This window comes from Pezoporus flaviventris, unplaced genomic scaffold, assembly GCF_033815535.1.
Source record: "Pezoporus flaviventris isolate CSIRO_AGI_PZ_B2104156 unplaced genomic scaffold, CSIRO_AGI_Pfla_v1 ptg000045l, whole genome shotgun sequence".
NCBI lineage: Eukaryota > Metazoa > Chordata > Aves > Psittaciformes > Psittacidae > Pezoporus > Pezoporus flaviventris.
In genome coordinates, this window is record NW_026892593.1 from 24223178 (window position 1) to 24246242 (window position 23065).

The 23065-nt window shown below is 40.2% G+C and overlaps 1 protein-coding gene across 3 annotated transcripts in view; it reads right to left on the reverse strand.

Moving 5' to 3' along the window:
• ZNF277 (zinc finger protein 277) overlaps positions 1–23065 on the reverse strand; it is a 52833-nt gene that overhangs the window by 16073 nt on the left and 13695 nt on the right. For 2 of the 3 annotated variants that reach the window (XM_061467705.1, XM_061467704.1), the window contains exons 2-4: positions 14841–15039; positions 10991–11079; positions 8935–9017 (exon numbers count right to left, since the gene is read on the reverse strand). In XM_061467705.1, the coding sequence (XP_061323689.1) occupies positions 8935–9017; positions 10991–11079; positions 14841–15039 (371 nt within the window). Of the gene's footprint in view, positions 1–8934; positions 9018–10990; positions 11080–14840; positions 15040–17295; positions 17483–23065 lie in introns of those variants that run through there. The other variant, XM_061467706.1, reaches the window with a different exon arrangement.

Below are 23065 nucleotides of genomic sequence, written 5' to 3' on the forward strand. Positions count from 1 at the left end.
AATACAGGACCGAGGATGAGCCCTGGCAGTTTCTGCAAGAAGCTGTGCAACATCCTGAACTCAGAATAAGCTGATTGCCTTTACCACTGGTCCTGCTAAATGTGGAGCAACAGGCCAGGCAGCTTTACAACACTTGACACAATTTTCCTACCAACAAAAACATGCAGCAGATGATTTTCTCTGGTGCTGTAACAGCAGCAGTGTAGTTATACTGTGGAATTACTATATACTTCAGATGGAAAGGCCATAATCATCTGGGACATGGGACAATCGCTGTTTGGATTAAACCAGCATATTTTCAGCCCAGTAGTACGCTACCCTGTACTTGTGTTTTAAGTACTAATAATTAGTAAAGGATTTATTTCCTATGCAATGTAGAGATGCTACCACCAGCTCTCTGACATTTGGAATCCTGACTGAATATCTTAGGAGATTTTCTGAATCTCTTTATCTCCTTAGAGCCTGCAACAGTGGAGCTTTGTTTCTCACCTACCTCTTTAGTAACTCTTTTGTGTGGATTAAGACCCAAATTTGCCCATAGTCTACAGCTAAATTCAGCTATGCCTGTTGGATAAGCTCCATAGAAGGCAGAAAAGAAAGCAAAGAAAAAAGAAAGCAAATAACCCCCTTTCTCAAAAGAACAAGGCTTGAGCAATTGTCATTACAGGTCCTGCAGCATGGATGGGCTGGTGTGGGTCAACCACACCACATCCTGCTGCCCCCGGCTCAGAGATGGCAGGAGGCTGATATCGGGCAAATAAGTGTTCTGTGTGTTTCTCCTAAACCAGAGCAGCGCACTATATAGAGAGGGGCAGTGTGATGAACAGGATGCCTGCTGGAGAGTGCGGGAGCATGCCCACCTGAGCTACATTTGGCCTAGGGCCAGTGGCTGCTGTGGGGGATGAGCATACTGTGCCATAGCCTGTTTTAGGGCCTCATATTCACCCCCACAATTTGCAAACTGTAGCTGTTGCACATCAGATAAGAGTCTGTTACCCTGAAAATGCAGATCCCTGGGCTTTTTTGGATGTTTTTGTACTACAATGTATATATTTGAGGTTAGAGTCATGCTCAGCAGTGCCTACCTACTCAAATTTTAGGTCATATCCACTCATGTCCTGCTGCATTATGCAAAATGTCAACTAACAGAAATATAAATTCCTATTTTTCAGGGCTGATTCTCGAGGGAGATAAATGGAGCATAACACATTTTGTGAGAGCCCTTCAGCAGAGGCACAATTAAGCAAGGGTATATGTCTGCTCCACATGGGCAGTGAACGTCCCACAGCACGCCAGTATGAGCTGGTACTCATAGCTGTAACCTCTCTCCACTCAGCATGTCTGACCTTGTTTGGTTAACCTTGAATGTGAAAGCATCTGTGTGTAGTTTATACACTTTGTAAAACACACTAGAGACTGCCTGAAAGAAAATCAAAATATTTCAATTCCAACATTAAGATAGCAAGGGTTTAACACCCATCCTCCCATTAGAGATATTCCGATGAAGCTTCCTAATTGTACTCTACTAGGAGGGAAAAATCCCCCATGTTCTGCACTATCTGGCTTCCTAACCCCAGATTCTCGCCTCATACAAATTGCTTACTGGAGCCCTGGTGAGCTGCTGCTCCCAGTTATGCCTGAAGGGGAAGCGCACTGTATCCTCCACACTGAAGGTGCTCCTGCTACCCTCCTCTTTCACCCTTCCCATTTCCCTCCCACCAGCAAGCTCAACAGCTGGTAAACTCTGACTAACCCAGCATCGTTGTTCTACCAATTTACTCATCAGAGATTAAAAAATATTTTCCAAGGTGGACACTCCCTTTATTGAATGTTGGCATCATTCATTGCTGGAGGGAACTTCTGAAGCCAGAAAGCAAATCTGGTACTCACATAGGTGAGAAGTTAGAAGCACTGGTTCAAGTAAAGTACAACAAAAGCCAGAGAGCTGCTCTTGTCCCTACAGACATTCCAACCCTTCACTTCACTGCCGAGACTCTGATGGGAGAAGAGCAATTACAATAATTTGCATAAAACTTGAGGTTTTTCTGAGTGAAGACTTTCAGGTGGTAATAAAAGCTTAAACTGAAGCTATGAGGCAGGAGATGAGTAATTTACTTTAATACCTGCACCAGTTACCAACTCCTTTTAACTTTTAGGGATGTTAGCAATAATTTGTGGCTATAATAAGACAAAAATACCCAAAATATTTCAGCCATGACGATTTTCCAAACCTTTTTAGGACACTGTGTTGTATCAAAGTATCAGAGAAGGACAGGACAAAGTCATTTGAGGAAAAAAGCACATATGTTATTTTTCTTTTGAAATGAATAAAAGAATTAAGCATAGACAGGAAAGCTAATCCAAAACACTAAAAAAAGTGTTTATATATACCAGGATGATCATCTTTAAATATACCAGCACACTAAATTACTAATACAGAAGAAATCTGATCATTGGTACGACAGTTTGTAACCCGGAGTGTAGAAAAATGCCCTGCACATTCACAGGGCACAGTTTGAGGCTGTGAGGAATTCAGATTTTCTCCTAGAACGTGGTAATTTAAAACGTGTCTGTAAAAAAAATGTGCCTGTTCCTCTCCTGGGAAGCAGTATTTTGGAAGAAATTACCCAGAAGTGCTCACACAGTATGCATCAGCAAGAATTCACACCAAAAATTAGTAAAGATGAAAAATGCATACTTGCAGCTAGTAAGCACTTTTCCCTAAACAATTACTTTGTCTCCGGTTTGCAGCTCAAAAGACATTCAAGAAATACAAAAGATCCTCAAAAGGCAAGACTAAAACTCCACTGAGTGACAAAAGCTATGGACTCAGAACAATAGGCTTTATGGCACATGAGACTTTTCTGATACTGTAATTCCTGTCACCCTTCCCTCCAACAGACACTGTATCCCAGGTGCTAAATTAGCTTTCTTTATTGCTGTCACTGTTGGTTTTTTTTTTGTCATACACTCCTTCCTTTACTAACAGGGACCTCATAAATAATTTACGTAGCCATTTAAATGCATGGCTTGGACCACTGACACAGAGCAACCATTCACAACCTGTACTCAGCACAAGTTTTGCTGAGTACAAGTTTGATTATACTCAGCAACTGGAAGAAAGAATTAGTGGTCACTGTTTTGCCTGCTTTTTTCCATCTACATCAGTTGGCCTGACAAAAAAAAACCAACAATTCTTTCTCCTCTCTCTTTTATAATCACAGCACTTCTGAGAGATAAGAAATTTAGGCAGAGAGTACTTCTCTAGCTTTAAGATAGAGGCAGATTGCACTCTGCACTTTGGGACAAGATCAGGCAGTGACTGCAGTGAGACCCGAACTTCTCATTTCTCAGTCCACAGACCTGATTGTGCAGTGGAGGATGAATTCTGCAGTTCAGTCTGTAAAACAGAGCTAACAACAGTATGTGTCTTCTTTGTATGATGTTCAGGACTAAAAAATAAAAATAAAAATAAACTACTGCCATAAGGCAAAGTCTGAAGTTCCTATTCCAAAACCACGTAATCTCAAATTATTGTGTTTCAGTAGTGGCTTGAGCGGGACAAGAGCATTTTGTAGTTTGGGGTTCTTGCTGGCATCTGTCTTGCCAGTTCTGGTCCTTTGCTCTCATCTTCTCTAGGCAAGAGACTAGAAAGACAGTAGTTATACAAATGATCACTTAAGGTAAGTTCCAATGAAAGCTTTTATAAATGGTGCTATATGCTCTGGGGAGGTGGTTTGTCTAAAGATGTTCCTTTGAAGAGGAGACTTCACAAGTGTTACAGTGTGAAGGACTCAAACATCTGAGCATTCAGTCACACTGCTATGAAGAGTGCAGGATCACAGGCCATATTCCTTCTGTAATGATAATGGACTAATTCATACTACTGAAATCAGAGTGTCTGCCTGGGAAACGAGGTACTACCAGAAATAGCAATGTTATGTTGGTGTGAATTTTGATCTAAATATCATAAGATAGAGACTTTACAATAGGAATATGTGTTTTATCAAGGTCTCCTACGTGATCTCTTAAGCACAGTGTGTATCTTTAGCTGTAGTTTCTTCCAATTTAAATAAGAGCCCCATTTCCCTGCTGAGTGCTCACAGAAACCAGCTATTGCTGTAGGCAAAGGAAGCAGGTGAAACATTCTGGTTTAAAAACAAAACAAAAAGATCATGCTGACAGATCACAACAAGAAGCTGTTTATACCCTTTACTGGCAATAAAACAAACCAGCACACTACACTGAGACAAACAGTAGGATTGGTAACACCTGAGATCCACTACAGTCTCTAAAAGCTTGCCAAGCACATTATTTGACAATTATATACACTGTTAGGATAAACCAGCTTTGGAGTAAGTTACATTTGGTTTTGTGTGTACAGTTGCCTCAAAGATTGATTGATGAGCTTGAGACTGTGCTTGTAGCTGCTAAATAGGAAAAATATTTATAAAGAGCCAGGATATCAGAAACTTCAAGTCTTTGTAAAGGCCTGCAATCATATCAGTAACTTGTCTCCTAACTTCTATATTCAGCTTCTCACCTTACTGATCATTACATACAGCTCTCCCACTTCAAACAGTACTCTCTCGCCTCTTGAGTACAGAAAAAAAACCCACAACTTCCAATTCTGTAACCATTATAATTTCCTCTCTGATGTTATCTCAAGAAGAATGCCTTTTCCTTAACATCATCAGAGATGCCTGTTGCAAAAGCACTTCATGAAAGAAACTTAGCTGTAAGGTGTATGGAAATACAAGGAATTTCTGGGGATAGGACATTTGGTCTGGAGAACACTCAACCCTTTTTAATCCAGCTGTCACACCATCCAATGTACTTGCATTTGCTGACTATTTTGTGCACTTTCTCTCTCACCCAGTGATTATGAAAATTCATACATAGTTCAGGAATGTCATAAAAAGCCCCACTGGCTAGGCAAGCAAGACCAGCATGTCAAAGGCTAGTCTCTACGGAATGAAGGATGATGCCATTAGAGACCTACTTTTGGAACAAAGAAGAGAGGAAAGCAATGGGGCAGTGACCTACTGTCATTCAAGAGATGGTTTTGAGCCTATCTGGTGATGAAGCTAAAAGTACCCCACTTCACCTGGTACATGCCGATTGCCAAAGTGGGCATTCCTGACTTCTATGAGAACAAGAATGAAGCAGAAAAAGGAACAGGTAGTCTTCCTGAATCTTTTTGGTTGAGTTCAAATCACAGACGTAGATCAACATGTTCTGGAGAGGAATACATAGCTATGGAAACAAAATAGGGAGCATTTAAGAATATCGTCATATGGCTAGGGAAAAAAAGGCTACCCCTGACAAAGATGAGAAAGCGTAGCTCAGGACATCAGCTTGTCAGTTAAGTGAGGACACTTTAAACTAGGTTTGAAGAGAAAGTAACAGAAACCCCAGAGAAAAATAAGATTTGTAGCGTAGTGGGAAAACAAGAAGTTGGGAAGAAAATGGTGGCGGTGGTGGGGAAACTGTGTAAGAACCTTGTCTCAGATTAAGCTTGTGACAAACTGGGGATCACACAAACAGCTCATCCTGGAAAGCTTGTATAGCTGTGTCCGTCTGAGTTTTGGTGAAGACTTCTCTTCAGGGTCTATTTACTGGGAAGAAGAACAGCCTCATCACTCAGAACTACCAGTCACATCACAAGAGAACAGCTGTAAACATAACAGCAAGACAAGGTCAGTGCTGTGGCAGGGAGTGCGTATTTAAATCTTAAAGATAAGACCAAGTGACACTGCCCCCCTGGTATCTTGAGTTTTGCCACAAGGACTTCCTTTCCTGGTACTGCTTCACATCTGCGAGTACTTTGTCCAGACTGTGTTTTTCCAAAAGACCGTATCTTTTTTTGTGTTACATGGCCTTGTCAGCTATTTCAGCAAGCTGTGCTCTCTAACCTAGTTCAGGCTCATTCCTTGGCCTCCCTCAATACATCACAGTCACCGTAATGTCTCTGCACGACATCCACCTTGGCTAGCTCCCCTGCTGCAATACAGCCTGAAATATTCCTGAACCGGAGTTTCAAAATGGCAAATGAGATGTTCCAGCTAGCACATTTTAAAAACATTTGTCCTTGTTTGGACTTGCTGTTGGAGACAGCAGTTAGGATCCAAAGGCTGCAGAAAAATCACCAAGAATTGTACAGTTCTGGTCTTTGTTCTGTGCAACTCACATGAGCCCATTTGCCAGCTCAGTCTTAATTGCTGGACTTGTCCAGAGGCAAAAGACTTTGCAAAGCAAAATAACTATTTAACTTGCAAGTCAACACTCAATTTGCAGCAAAAGGAAATGAAAAAATAAACAGACATCACTGCTGTAACTAAAGCAGTGACTCCATTAGCCCAAACTACAGCTGCAGCTCGATTTCACAAAATCCTGCTGTAAAAACTGGACACAATTCTGATATTTAAACCGGTGTTGATACCAAAGGCTATTTCACACCATCATAAGAATGCTAACTTGATTTACTCTGTAAATTAACTTTTCTAATTTAATTACTCTGTAAAAGACGCAGAACTTGCTTTGGGGTAAACCCTGTACTCTTTCCTGAATTTGAGAAAACGTCTATGTGCAGAGATGAGACAGCTTACCTGCCAACAGACTCCACACTCCCCTGACACTGGCAGTGGATTGAAGGCCCAGTTGGAACAGGGCTACACAGCACAAACCACCACAAAACCAGAAACAAATGCCCTTTAAATAAAGAAAAAGTACAGTCCAATATGCAGCAGCCAGGAGTTACTGTTACAACAGATAGTTCTATGAAAACATTAGCTACAGGCTCAAGCAGGACCCTCTTTCCCTCCTTAAAGCCAAAACCAACATGATATATGCTTGGGAAACAAACACCATTCTGACACTGCCTGCCCACATGCAATATTCAAGATGTCTTTCAGAACCTCAAAGGGATGATGGGAAACTGGAAAAGGTACAGAGAAGTGCCATAATGATGCACAGTGAGGAACCATCAAATAGACAGCACCCACAACCTCAAATCACTGAATCATTGAGGCTACAAAGGATCTCTTGGGAGCAACTAGTCCAATCCCAAGCACGGTCACCTTCAGCTGTTTACCGTGTCCAGCTGTGTTTTGAGTATCGCCACAGATGAAGAGTCTACAACATCTCTGGAGAACTTGTTCTATTGTTAATCTAGGTTACCCTGCTCTTGCAGGAGGGTTGGACTAGATGATCTTTTGAGGTCCTTTCCAACCCTTAGGATTCTGTGATTCTGTAATCACCCTCATAGTAAATAAGTTTTCTTGCTTTCAAGGGAATTTCCTGATTTTTAATTCCTGTCCATTGCTTCTTGTCCTGTTGGTGGGCACTGTAAGAAGAATCTGATTCCCTCTTCTTCATTCCCATCAAGCATTTATACACACTGATAGGATTCCCCTTGAGCCTTGTCTTTCGGGATAAGAAAGTGAACTAGACAAACCTTTTTTTTACTAATCCAAGATGACTTCTCCTACAATGGAAGAGAAGCACGTTAGGCATGAGTGCATCAGCTGTTTTTTCTGAGTCCATGTCAATCCAATGGACCTATGCAGGAAAGATTTCAGCAGAGGCAACTCCATGGGAAATCCTCAGCAGCAGGAACTACCACAGTTCTCCTTTGCTGGAGCTAGGATACCATGGAGGGCTGTGTAAAACCTGGGCATATTCCACTGGTTCTGGGAATTCGGCAGTCATGTACTGCAAGCTGTAGAACATGGATAGTTGAACTACAGGATAGTTGAACTACAACAGGATAGTTGAACTAAATGGATTTTATCTGCCAATTTCAATTTACCTGGGGACTAGAATTTGTTTGTTGTAAGCACCTCCTTCATTGTGAACGCTTATGATCTAAGGTGTCTTTAGTTGCATACTGTAGTACATACAGACTTGTAATAGAAATATACTAGAAGAAACAGCATAACAAAGGGTTAGAAGGCCTGTGTTGACAATTCCCAGGACAGAGCTGCCAGCAGTAAACTGAGGAAGATATTTATGCAAAGACCATAACGCCTGCACTCTAATACCTCACAGTGCAGATGACTTGCCAGCAGAAGACCTCGCCTGAGGAGCCTGGTAACAAGGCTGCCATGTATCACATAACACTCATTTTTAAATTAGCCCAACAGCAAAACCACACTACGGATGCATATATCAAATGAGAGAACAACAAAAAATCCTCAGTGGTCAGCAACCTGGACTAAGACTCATGGCAGCTGAAGTCAGCAAGAGTTTAACATGAAGGACCACACAGTTAGAGCTGACAGCTACTAAAAGATACGAGAGGTCTGTCCAAAGTACAAGGTTGCCACCACCAAGCAGGAAGAACAAGAGCAGTTCATGAGGTCTCAACAGCTGGCATTTCTCGTCCTTTGCATCTCATAGAAACAATCCTGGTCAGACTTCCTCCAGTCATACAATGTGGTGCTTTTGAGCACGCGAGTGTGAATTAAGGACATCTGGGTAACATAGTGTGAATGCACAAACACAACTTGCTTGAAGATTCTGTAAGTAAGTAGCACCTTCTCTTTCCACAGTATCACACACTGAGTTTTATTTTGCTAATTTCCCTGCATTTATATTATTACACAAAAGACAGTGTGCCAGTGCATTGCAGATGCTTGCAAGAAGAAAAATGTTCAGCACACTCAGCCTTTTTCAGTGCTCTGGGCTTATTCTCCACTTGTGCGGAACATTGACTTACAATCTTTAAATTTATTCCAAGGAAAAATCTATAAACAAGGAGTTTGTGTATGTTTGTGCAGCAGCTAGGGAAATGAGCTTTAAAAAAATATATAAAACTCAGGATTTTGCAGTTTAGCAAAAAAGATGTTTTCACTTTAAAATGCCCACTAAGTTACCATATATTCCACTATGCAACTGGTCACCTCAGAAAATGAAACAATAGTAATTTCTTACCAGTCTCTTCTGCTGAAGCTGTTCTCTAAGTAATCTGTCTTCTGGTAAAACATCACACAGGAGAAAATAATTATCCTGTTCTTCTGTTAAGAGATTAGGAAGTGTGGGTAAGGGATGAGAATTTGAGCTGCTTTGAATATTTCAGGCACACAATTTGCCAAACCTTTGGAATGTGTTAAGAATGTGAGACTGTGGTTTTTAATCTCTAAAAGTCATAATTTAATGAAACATGTTCAAATATTTGTATATACATAGTTATAAGACCTTTACATCATTTATATTGCAGTACAAAGACAGAAGTCTTGCATAGATCTTTTCTAGTACCAGCTTTATTCTTATGATGGTTCTTCTGGAGACATTAAGCAATTTTAATTATTTACATTGGTTACAGTATAAAGTCAGCATGAAAGAAACGTGAAATCACCTTTAGTTTTACCTTGTACGTGGGATTTTTAGTTATATTCCCAAAGTTATTGTCAGTTTTCAGTAGTTACCATTTGGTATACCCTCTCTCCTTACCCTAACTGATCATGTTACCATGATCACTTTTGCTATCTTGTTTTACCATCTGCATCACAACTGCTTAGTAATACACATTGAGACGTGCCTAACTTACATTTCTACTTCGGTTTTACCCACATTTCATGTTAAGTAACTTTTTACTATTTACGTTCATATACAATTTAATAATAAATCTTATTCAAATAAATTACTTTAAAATTACTCAGTATGTAGGAATATGTAAATGCACTTAATATTTTGCATTTCAAAGTTACTCTTTGTTAATCAAAGGGTTATGTGGTTGGTGAACCGAAGTGTCCATTAGTACATCTTTTACAATTTAAACTTGCCAGATTTCAGCCTTTCCCATCTTTTCTTCCCGTCTTTTGCCTGTGTGATGACAAAACCCCTGATTTCTGAGCTATCAAATTTGAAGGAGCTAGACATTAAAATTAATAAATTTATTATAAATAATAATTTAATAATTTAATTTTTTAATAAGAAATTAATAAATTAATAAACAGATAACAAAGTATTGTAATTTTCCTCTGACAGGGCTATCAATAGTTTATAATTCTGGCAAACTTGGGCATTCAGGCACTTGGTCTGCAATTTTCAAACTGAGTGGTAAGGCAAAACCATAAATACGTAAGAGAAAAACAACTATGGTCTTTGGAGTAACTTTCATGCTTTCTAGGGCTTTTTTTCTAAACCTTAGTTTGTATAATAATAACAACAACAACAACATTTTGTACCCAGTTTTCACCTTCCACCCATCTCTGACACTGGCTGCATGCACTTATACCTCTCTTTCAGCTCTCCATGGAGAAGCAGCAAAGCCCTAATGTTCTCTTATCTGCTTTTAAGCAAATTATATTTTTCTGTTAGAAAAGGGGGACCAAAGAAATGTTATCAGCTACTTCTGAGAAATAGTCACTTCACACAGTCCTTAGGATGGAATGTCCCACTGTGCCAATGCACCAGAATGGTGAAGTATGGTCTTTGGTCTTGTGCTGGAACCCCAAAAATGGCAGTCTTTGTATCCCTGCTGTGGAGGTATTGTCTTCTAATACTCTTGGAACAGTAAGCTCTATGGCAGGGGAGAGGAAAGGTGACTTGTGGCCCTGATGTCCAGGAAGAGTTAGCAGAATCAGTGGGCGTGGTGGACAGGGTGAAGTCAGAAAGTCCCAGAAAACCAGGAATATTTCTCCACATTTCTGGAAGGATTGTCACCAATTACTGATGCAGCAGGTACCAAAGCTTCCCCAGCCATGATATAAGCCATACTGATTATAGGTCTTGATTTGCAACTGGCCTAGTTTGGCAGCTCATTTAAGCATGTACCGAGTTCATCCTCACTCAACACAGTGCTGAAACACGTGTTGCAATCCTTGGAAAAGACAAGTTTAAATATGTGGTTAAGAGTTAAATATTAGTCCTGTGGTCTTCTGACCTAGTGTCAGATTTCCTCACACTTGGCTGATCAAAGCAGCAGTATATGCCAAAAATTATCACATGATCTGGCGAACAGAGAGTAAGTGAGCAGCAGACTTACCTAACGGAGCTTCCGAATTTGTTCTTACTATGCTACAAAAATCTGTGATGGGCTGTTCTGCAAACCTCTTCTTCCAGTACAAGATGTATCTTTGACAACAAGGGAGAGATGATTAGTGAAAAAGGAAACATCAAAAAAAGTTTAATAAAGAGCTGATCACCTCTTGTTTTTTCCATCCTCTAAATTCTTCAGTTTAATGTTTTTAATGCCTGTCTCTGTTTTTAATTTCTTTATTTTTCACAAGCATTAAATTCATTCAGCTTCATTAAAACTGGGTTTAACTATCCTGCCACAGTGAAGAACTCAATAAGCCGGATTTGCATTAAGCTTCACATAAATACTGCGGCCTATTCCCATCTTCAGACAGAAGCTGGCACTCGGATGCATGCTTACTGAAAAGTTATAAAATAGAGTACTCTCAAATTCAAAAAATATTATGCTTTGTGTTCTGCAACATGCAAGCAGGAACCTGAAGCTCAGTAAAAATATCAGCTTGTCAGAAGTGAGGTTCTGGCAGGTCCCCTGTGGAGTTACAATGAAAGTTGTAGCTTAGCAGACAACTACATAGACAGAAAAATAAAGTCTCCAAACACCTGGGAATGGGATAGCAGACAGATAAGGAAAGCCCTAAACACACCTTGACGGTTTAATCCATCAACTATAGTTGTTTAAAAACATTATTAGAATCATAGACTCATAGAATACTTAGGCTTGGAAAGGACCTTAAGATCATCTAGTTCCAACCCCCCTGCCATGGGCAGGGACACCTCACACTAAACCGTATCACCCGAGGCTTTGTCCAACCTGGCCTTGAACACTGCCAGGGATGGAGCATTCACAACATCCCTGGGCAACCCATTCGAGTGCCTCACCACGCTAACAGGAAAGAATTTCCTCCTTAGATCCAATCTAAACTTCCCCTGTTTAAGTTTGAACCCGTTACCCCTTGTCCTATCACTACAGTCCCTAATGCAGAGTCCCTCCCCAGCATCCCTATAGGCCCCCTTCAGATACTGGAAGGCTGCTACGAGGTCTCCACACAGCCTTCTCTTCTCCAGGCTGAACAGCCCCAACTTTCTCAGCCTATCTTCATACAGGAGGTGCTCCAGTCCCCTGACCATCCTCATGGCCCTCCTCTGGACTTGTTCCAACAGTTCCATGTCCTTCTTATGTTGAGGACACCAGAACTGCACACAATACTCCAGGTGAGGTCTCACAAGAGCAGAGTAGAGGGGCAGGATCACCTCCTTCGACCTCCTGGTCACCCTCCTTTTAATGCAGCTCAGGCTATGGCTGCTTTCTGGGCTGCAAGCGCACACTGCTGGCTCATGTTCATTTTCTCATCAATGATATTGTGCTATCATTGTCTGTATTACAGAAGCAGCAACAGACCAGACCCCAACTGAGCTACGAAGCTACTGTCTAACCCAGAAGAAATCATCACCTTAAATTATATGATGAAGGGGACCAAGCAATCCTTATGCTAAATACTCAGAATCTTACCATTAAGGAAAAAAAATCTGAAAATGCTTAAGTGCATGCTTATATTTATACCTATGACTCATGTGCATGATATAAATCATGGGAGAGTCATTAAGGTAAAGGCTAACTACTCAGCAACAACTTGCTATTGACATGCCATCAAATTAGTCAAAGAATCAGAAAAAAATCAGATATTGTTATTATGAAGTGTAAATAGTGTAGCTTTTAATACTTGTGCAATCTAAAAGTTGACTGGCCACAGCCATCACAACCCATGGTGGTTCACGTTACCTCTGTTTACCGCCTAAATGTATAAGGACTTCAATTGCAGCACCTAAGGAAGCAGAATGTGTTTCTTTCTACTAACTCTGACGTGGAGAGGATTAACCTCTGTGCAGCAGACTGCTAAGGAGAGTGAAGCCAGCATGCATCGCTGAAGCTCATTCAGAGGCATCATTAGATGTCAGTGAGAGGTGAGTGTTTTGTTGTCCCTCTGACTACTCCACTGCTCATAATGCACAATGTCTTGCTGCTACTCAGAACAGAAACTCTCAGAGTAAGTCATCCTTGAGCTTTTAGGACATAAATGTGCAAATGAAGTGATTTCAAGGTGTCATTAGTCTGTTCTCTGCACTGAAAAAAAATGTTCAGACAGATCCACTTAACCATAACCATCTGTGCCATGAAGCTGACTGTTAAGGGATTTCATATCTTAACCTGAATAATCAACGATCAAATAAAGGCAATGCCTTGTTGCACTTTCAGGAACAGAGAATGAGTGATCAGTGTCCATGAGTGACACTGATTATGTCCATGTCCAGTCATGCAGCTGAAGCTTATTACCCTTATCTCTTCTTCTTGACTTCATTCCAACCAATCTTTATTCTTGTTTTCCATTAGCACTGCTCTTGTCTGCATTCTCCACTTCTTGTAGTTCTGTCACAAAAGGTATTCCTAAGACTGACTGCAATTCATTGCTAAATTTAAAAAAAATTACATTTTTATAGTTGCTTCCCTGTATTTTCCACACTTCTGTTTAACGCCTCAGATTAAGGTTTTGGTGTTTTTTTTTTTTTGTGCATATTATTAGACTATTTTACTGATATTCAGTGTTGCAAATAAGAGAAGGCACACTGAAGAGTAACAACGCCATCATTTCACATCCTGGGGCCACTTTCTAAAAGATTTGGCTACTTTCCCATTGCATCAGCAGCAAAGAGAATCCAAATGGGCATTTTTTTGAAAAGGTGATTTTAAAATACATTTCTATTAACGCAGAATAATCCCCCAAGCACACTTAAACTGGTGGTCCATGACTGAACAGCTCCAATCCCTTTATTTCTCTGAATAAACTAGCGTTAAAGCACCCTGCATTCTTGTTCTGCCTGCTTTCAGCATAAAACCGAACAAGTATCAGTTTTCAATTTTAAACAATGTTAAGCTCACACATCTGAATAGGGATTTATATGGCTTATGTTTCCCTTCCTAAATTTCATCCTAGTATTTATTTTTTTTTGCATCTTGATAGACACAAATTACTGTCTTTGGCTGAGTAACTAATAGCAGAACACCTACCATAAAACTCCCTTTAGCTGAGAAATTATCCAGCTAACATTTAAACACTGTGACAGACCTATCTATAAACTGGCAGCTACCATCTAGCCTACTGCTGGGCCTATACATTGCTGTGTGTGAAAGCAAAATGTCAAGCAAGTGCCTCGTCTCTGAAATTACAAGCCAGCTGGGGCCATGCCAGCTCCTGGAGGAAGCAAGCCAAACGTGACCCTGCTGAGATGATCAATGACACAGCTGTAGAAGGAGTCGCAGTTGTATGTAGATTGCAGTACTGCAAAGTGTAGTTAAGGATTAAATGTGATTTCTATGGGGAAATGTTGGCATCCTTAAAATATGGTAAATGAATTTCATTCCAGAATGTAACAGATCCTGTATTGAGCAACTTCTGCGTACAATACACTTTAGGACACTGTAAGTGGAGAAACCGAGTCTTATCCTGTGCGAATAAATCCCCAAATTAGGAGTTGATTCTCTTGAATGTGCTTTGTGAAATAAACAGCTTCCTAGTTTGTATGCAACTTGTTGATTATTGATGAGACCTGAGAAGTCCCTAGGATATGTCCTACAAGCATTGTCCTGTATTTGAATATCAAGTCCTAGCAACATGCAGGGGCTGGGGAATATGAGGGGATGAGAAAACAACCTTTTAATCCAGCAACAAAAAGATCATAAAAAGAGTAATAAAAATCCTCCCATGAGACCCCTCTGTTATTTTAAAAAGACGATCTCCAGTTTTCTGAAGCTTTCTACAGTATCCGCAGCACACGCTCCTTTCAAACAATATAACCCTTACCTTCTAAAATCCGCTACCAGTTTCACATCTGCTATGACGAGCTTGTGTTCAATAATCATGTGCTTCAGGAGCTGATTTTGCTCTGCTAAGAGATAGCATTCTTTGCAGAAAATACAAGGCACGTAGGGAGAACTTTCTACAGCATCAAAGCCACCTGGACTTTCTGGCAGAGACAAAGGCTCCAAAATACACTCTGTATCTAAAACAAATAAAAAGAATAATTAAGTGTGACTAAGCGAATAAATCTACATCACTTGCAGTACTTTTAGGCAGTGCACATAAAACTGGTTTTGTTGGCTCCCCATTTTATTGCATGGATCACTCCAGCAACGAGGTGCTTGGAAGTGAGTTAACTCCATTATCTCCAAGAAGGATGGTGTGAGGTTAGCACAGGGTAGTTCTCGAGTATTTGCTCCAGCTGAAACTCCCCGCTGACACCAAGCCAAACAGACACAAGTGCTCTCTGGTTATTACTAATGAAAGTTTTATGATAAGAAACCTATTTTTCTTCCTTTCGTTACCTAGAGTACCTGATGATATGAATGAAGCTACTCTCTTTGACACATTCCTCACGCTATCAGGAAGGCTTTAGGCTCTATAGCACAAACTGAAACACTTCCTAACTGTACAGATGTTGAACAGGCGCCTGCCATGCCCCATGTGGAAAGGTCATTGGCCTGTGTTTGTGTTATACTGTGCCAGACACAGGTTGCTCAAATGACAGCACACAGAAGTGAGTCATCAGCTTCTGTTCGTCAGGTTCACTGCTGTTTGTGGTTCAACAAGTGGGTGGATTGCACAGTACTGCAGTAGTACTGCAAACAAACACACTGACCCAGGGTATACTTGTGTCCCTATAAACAACATAAACAATAGCAGTGTAAATTCTTAAGTTCTTCCACTGGTATAAATTAGTGTAACTCATTAAGAAATATTGTGACACCAACAGATTTCAAGAGCTGTCCCCATTAGCCTAACCAAATTCCAGTTGTCCAGAAATAAACCATGGTGTTCGCTTTCCAAACAAATCCTATCTCAGTCTTTGTTATGGGTTTATTTTGGAAGCAAATACCAATTTCATTATGAACCCTTGATTTCAGCTACATCAATTTTGGATAGCAAAAGGAGAGTAAAAGCAAACGGAAAAAAACTCCCCAACAGTTCTTGCATTCTGAGGATGAAAACTGAAAAGAAAACACCATGGCTCTCCCTGATTCTTGTGTTATGAAGTTAATTTCTGCAGCAGGACAACAAACCCTATGTCTCTGGACTCCTGCAGCAACATGAACACCCCTGTAGAAAAATGAAATTTCACATTTGTTTGGGGCTCAAGGGACCTTTTAAGGTCATCTGGTCCAATCCACTTGCTGAAGCAGGGCCATGTAGAGCTGGTGGCCCAGGACCGTGTCCAGATGGCTTCTGAGTATTTCCAAGGATGGAGGCTCCACAACCTTCCTGGGCAGCCTCTGCCAGTGCTCAGTCACCCTCACAATAAAAGAGCAATGCCTGATGTGCAGAGGGAACCTCCTCAGTTTCAGCTTCTGAAGACATCCAAAGAATTAAGAAAAAGGCCTTCTCCCAAATCATATTTTGTCATGCAGGAATGTACGGCTAAAGGAAGTTTAATTAACAATATTTACCAGATAGAAGAATCAATATATGACAACTTTTACCCTACAAAATACACATATATGCATTATGCAGTGGCAAGCACATGAAATCTGGTAATCTGGTAACTTGTCCACATGAAAAATTTGAAAACTAATCTTTAAATTTACATCTATTTAGCTTTCTTTCCCAGGAAAATAAGCTAATGCAGGAGTTCTCCCCCCCACCCTCCCAAGACACTGAAATAACAAAAGAAGGGCCAGAGCTTCACAGATGGACCTGGGAAGCTCCTAAAAGTTCTGTGACAAATTTCCATTCAGATAAAGGAAGAGAGGTATGGAAAGGAGCACGAGGCTCTGCCACCCACCATAGAGGCTGTTCACCAGTGGCTGGCCAGCCAGTGTGGACATGCAGCGCTCCACAGCAGCCACAGCTGCCTGATGAAGGTGCTCCAGCGACCAAGGGTAAGCTAGAGCTACTGTCCCACAGGTGGGAAAAAGTACAAAGCCATAGGAAATACAACTTCGTTGGTTCCACACTGCTCCTGGAACAACGTATATGCCCTGCACAACCTTTGAGGGTTGTATTTATGACATTTGAAAACATTACACTTCCTGGAAAGGCAATGATTTGGCTGAAGTCAGGTTACACAGCCTTCAGTCTCTCCCATAAAATTATCTGAGAAGAGATGGCAGCACACAGAAATGGCATTACCTGGAGCTATACAACTGCTGTTGACAGCCTAACATTTTTCTCTCATAATTTTACCCTCATTTCAGCCCATTCCTTTCCCCAAGACATTTCTTTATTAAACTGGCATTGTAAAAAGGGTTCAATTTTTTCCTACCTTAAGAACAGCAGCTGCTACACTAAGTGCTAGAACAATCCTCCTGATAGGGTCTGCTCTCCCAAACAAAACTGATGTTACCTGCAAGAGCCTAGGTCTGTGCATTTACAGTCAGTATTAGTTTGTAGCCTGAAGAACCATTAAAACATGGTTTCTGAGAAAAGTAGAGCAACTTGATTCCCTTTGCAATTGCTGACTCTCTCTGGTGCTAAGAGAACTAAGACATGCTGTCAGCCAGTTCAGCTGTGCCCAGTAAGCAGCTACACTGCTTTTTGTTCATTTTTGGTTCAGGTATCTTGCAATGACCTATTTAAACATTTAGAAGTCCAAATAAACAATGTCGATCTGTCTCAACAAACCAACTTTCAAAAGACAGGTGCGTACGGCAGGAACTGCTACTCAATATAGACAAATAGCTGATAAGAGTTATTTACCATGAGTATTGGGAATAGTAACTGTTTGGGCTGGAAAACCAGAGCTGTTAATCTTCAGCTGTAGTGATGACTTGCTGAAAGGAATAAACTGGGGTGAAGATTCTTTTTGCTGCCCAGAGTATCTAATACTAAAAGACAATAACTTAGACTACTAGACTTGTGTGGCAACTGCAGAAGCTTATGCAATTTATTTCAAAGGCACTTAAAGGAGGAGGTGAGGGGAAAATAAAAATCCATGAAAATATCTGTGCACTCATCTGCCACAAAAAATACTCACTGAAAAGGGAATAAATGCACAGAGCTGAACAAAGACACACAGCCTTTAAGCATAGCACTTAATGGACTAACACATAACAGAAACATCAAAAATAGTACAAATAAAGCAAAGCATACTACTGAAATCTCTGCAAAACCAAGTAATTTTGATTCTATTTTTTTTTTTTAAAGCAGAGTGGCCATGGGTACTGAAGAAAAGCTGTTAACTAAGGCACAGCTAAGGGCTACTAGGGAAATAAAACACTCAAATCGAGTTCTTGTGCTCCACCAGGACTCCCGCATGCAGAGACACATGAAAATGAGGGAGAAGTAGCAAGTGTTTCTCTTAGAATTTACTGCCACAAGAATGACTTCATAGGGTCAGATTAAACATCTCTGTAGTGCAAATGCCTTGGCTGAGGATAGCAAGAAGCAATTATCTAGAGAAGTGCATATAAATAGAGAAAACAATAGGGAATAATAGCATAGGGAATAGGGAAAAATAGAATAGTCTTCCAGAAATACAAATGTGGAGAGTTTAATTCACAGGCTCTATGAGTACCTCAGTTTAACAACATTTTATGGCTTTTATCTTTTTTCTTTCCCCTCCATGGATTTGCTTCTGTACTGTTTGAATTTGTTGGTCTTTCAACACCTACAAAACCTGCAGCAACATTTTATGTTCTCCTAATGGTTCTTCATTCCTTGGCCTGGTGGAACTCTTGGCTAGTTCTACTCTACCCTTCTTCATGTGCTGGTGTGAGGAGTGGTTTGAAAATGCTTGAAAGTTGAAGAAAATGGATTTTAAATCAGCACAGTTTTTCCTCAGTCTCTTCTCTTATACTCCTAGCATTTTGCTTGCTTTTATGATTATTGAATTAACCACTGAAGTATCTTCAGTGATTTCAAAGTCTCAGAGAAGTTGTGAATCAGGTGTTAATGTACAAGACACTGGACATACTCTTCATGTTCACTCCCATGTGTGTTACTTTGCATTTGTTAACATTAAATAGCACTTTTTTTTTGTCCAGTTCACTCAAGAGCTTGGAGGAGAAATTACATTCACAGAAAAATTTATCACCTAACACCCTTCCTATTTGTGTCTGTGAACAGCACGGGACCTAGCTCCCTATGAGAACAGAGCTCTACAAAATCTATGCATTAAGTTTCTGCCAAATCATCCTGTTACCACTGTCATCACTGAGTTTTCCTTCTCTGCCTAATGGAAAAACAGCAGGACTGTTACACAAACAGATATCCCAAAGTCTTCACAGAAAGTCCACCGAACCCAGGAACTAAGAAAATCCCTATCATCTCATTCACAGTGTTGACAGTCACCATGTTGTTCAGCCTTTAACAGGAGAGATAAATTTGTGGTCTTCTGCAGCTAATTCAGAGCTAAAGAATGTAGATTAGTAGAAAGAGAAGACTAAAGGAATATATTATTTGAAAACAAAGGCTAAGAAGTATGCCCACTTCTTTAGGGGAAAAGAAAATGAATGCTTTGAAGACATTTAAGATTATATAGAAAACTATCTGGGTTAGACAAATTACTTTCAAAACTAGAATAAGCACTACTTCTTGTTATACGCACCCACAGGATACCTACTGCAATGGAATCCTGATCTGAGCACAGAAACTCTAAACACCTTTACAACAGTGATAAAAGAAAATTAAAATAATGCCTGTTACAGAGATTATAAGGCTTTATTTTAAGTGATGCTATAATATAGACCGGTTAATCTTCACAACTAACAAAGCAACAGGCCCAAAATGGATTCCTTTTCCTTACTGAAACATTTTTCATTTCAAATACAATTGCTTTCAACTCAAAACTAATGTTAGTTTGCACATTAAGTAAATGTTACACCCACAAAGTCATAATGCAGACTACCGTAGTAGAGGCAATGTACTCTACCTGCACAATGACACATGCAATTATCACAAAGCAATATGCCATGTAATTTTATGGCCAATATAATAGACGCAAGTATCAGAAATAAAAGGAAAGAAAAATTCAGCATTTGAAGGTGAGTTGTGAAAGGCAAAGTCCTTAGAGATGGTCTAGCCTGAGTTACAGCTTGCTGCCACCAAGTAAAGGGGTGTTTTGTCAGCCTGTCTTTCTCCACCTTATCCTACCACTCCTAACCATCTGCTATTGCCCTTCTGCTTGTGCTGGCTCCTCTGCTTGCCAAATCCTTTGCTGAGTCAATTCAACTCTTTAACTAGACAGAACTACTCCTTTCTTTTTGCTCCACAATGTTGAAAACTCCCACAGAAGAGTCCAAGAGCCCAAGTGCAAGAGCAAACTAAGGAGTGCATGGCAAGAAGCAGCAAGATGAAACAGGACCTTCTTCTCATCTCAGCTTCCTCCTCTCTTCTCAGCTTAACAGCCTTAGTTGTTTCATGGGTTTTTTTACCGTAAGTATGCTTTATAAAGCGTGCAAGGTTCCTTAAAAAGCACTGCACACAAAGGAAAACACTGAGATTTCATCACTGTCCTTCCTAAACAAGGACAACCAGCACTGGCTTCAGGTTGCAAAAACTACTGTTGTACATACAGACGTGCAATGCACTAAATGCATAAGAGCTGTGTGCTCAATTTGTCTTGGTTGCACATCTGAACTATGTGCTCTGAGTAGATCTGGGGACAAGCTGAACACTGCTGCAGAAATTACATTCTCTAGCCAGAAAGTAGACATACTGGGGTTCAGATCAATGAAACAACTTCACTGTTACAACACCTCATTCACATGGCTTGGCCCTGGGGTGCAACCTGCAGCTGTGACTTGAGTGCATGAGCTCAGGGAGAGGAAAACCCCTCCAGTAGGCAATCAGCAAGCTAAGGGAGGAACTCCCTAAATCCATCCACAGGGTATGCTGAGGGGAGGGCACTTGTATCCTTTTTGAAGCTTTGCCACCAGACAAAAAAGAATGAAAGTCATGAGACCAGGAGGAAAGGAGGTAAGCTCAAAGACAATGGCGTTTAACTAGGGAAGAAACTTAACTAATTTTAAAGAGATCAAGCATTTTGTTATCAGATGAAGAATACTCTGAAAATTCAAGACTGCACATAATCTGAGAAATTAAACGATGGAAGAGCAATTAGTAGGAATTGGCTTAAGACACATATTTACAGGTTTCATGTAAGTTTTTGCAGTTTACTGCAAAATAACAAGACTTTAGGTTGAGGAGTGTGTTATGTAAATATAGACATGCAGAGTACATATTTATAAGCCTGCTGTTGTAACACAAGGATAATGAAACAAAATAAGAACATCTGTTGGAATGTTAAGTGCCTTTCTAATTAAATACAATAGCTGAATGAATCAATTCATTACCAACAAGTCTGGTTTATTATCTCATTAATACAGCTGGTTAATATTACGAGGAAATTAGCACAGGAACTTGAAATGATCCTAAACCAAAAATGAATGCAACAAAGATATACAGGCAAATAAAGGAGCCCAAACAATGAGTAAAAGACTGAGGTTTTCAGACATGTAAAGAACAAAGGGGAGAAACAAGAACAGGAAAACAAAAGACACCTAGCAAACCTGGCACTCCACACTAGCAGCACAACAGATGTAGGAAACAGAAAGCCTGAGCACCCTCCCCCCAAGCTCACACTGATTACATGGCAAAACCATTTAGTTACGAAAATGACCAAACCCCCAGATATGATACATGAGGGAACCAAGCTGGATTCCTATAGCTAATTCTGCACAAAGCAGTGCTGTGTTTAAAACTCATAGGAAAATGAGTGGTTTGAAAGCTTTGTCTAGCACTGAAGCTGTTTTAAGATATAATGAAAAAGAACATTGAGAAGCACTGGCTTGACACTTGAAATACACATGACAGCTTCCCTGTTTTGCAGCCTTGGCACTGCAGCATCTATTTGTTGGCACAGCAGCATCCCCTAATTTGTGGTCATATTCTTGGAAGAGATTTTATACTCATTGCAGGATTTTTCCTTTGTTTTCTAGAGTATAAAAGATAGATGACTAATGACTTGCCAAATAAACAGTATTCAAAACTAAAACTCAGAATAATGGAAATGAACCACCCTGTCATCATCCTCACTAATGCTACATGAAAACATGTTCCTTAGCTAAAGAAGAACCAATGTACATAACCATTTCCCACCTCTGTATATGAAAGCGCTCAAGTACTTCTATTAAGCTGAATTGAGTCTGAGCTCATAAGGAATTATTTAGATATTACTTCTGCTTGTTAACACACTACGAATGATACTTAGTTAAAATGTCCACTTGCTCTAGGAGACAGCACATCCTGTAGCTTTCCCCAAGATCAGTCTGTCTCAACCCTGCCTGGGTTTTCATTGAATGCAAATGAGCACTTCAAAAGAGTACTTAATCCTACAGCTAAACCTTGTCAGTTTTACAGAAACTGCACATATTCTGCAGCATCCGCTGTCTGGGAGTATGAGAATTTTACTCCAGCCAAATGACAGCTTTAAGAAAAGCTGTGAGTTACCAAATCCTAGTATCTCAGCAGAGTTTCTTTAGAGCAGGTGTCTGCTGGGAGCTGGAACTAACAGAAATACAACTGTGCTTAATAGCCATATTTAACAGGGCTGCTCTGTCGGGGAGCTTAGGATGTTGCAGTTTCATCAGCATGAACAAGTGTTGCTATGGGTACCAGAGCACAGGCATCAGAATACAAGTGAATAGAGGGAGTGTGAAAGTGATTAATAAAAATGTGAAGTGTTGGAATTTTAATAAAACAAAACCAATTTGCTTGCCAATAAGATCATGTTTAAATAATAGACTACATTACTTCCCAGTTCACGTGCCACTGCTCGTTATCTTCCTGCGTGAGCCCAGACAAACCCCTACATCAATAAAAATAAAGACCAGAGCAAACCCACTGTTCTCCCACTGAGAAGGATGCACATGTACACACACACTAATTAAAGTGACCCTAATAAACATTCATAACAACATTTAAGTGTTGATGTTAATATGCAATTTATAAATATTTAACACACTACAGACAAGTCCTGTGCAAGCTCAAAGCCACGTAATACCTCATTCCTGGGTAAATGGTATGGACTTACA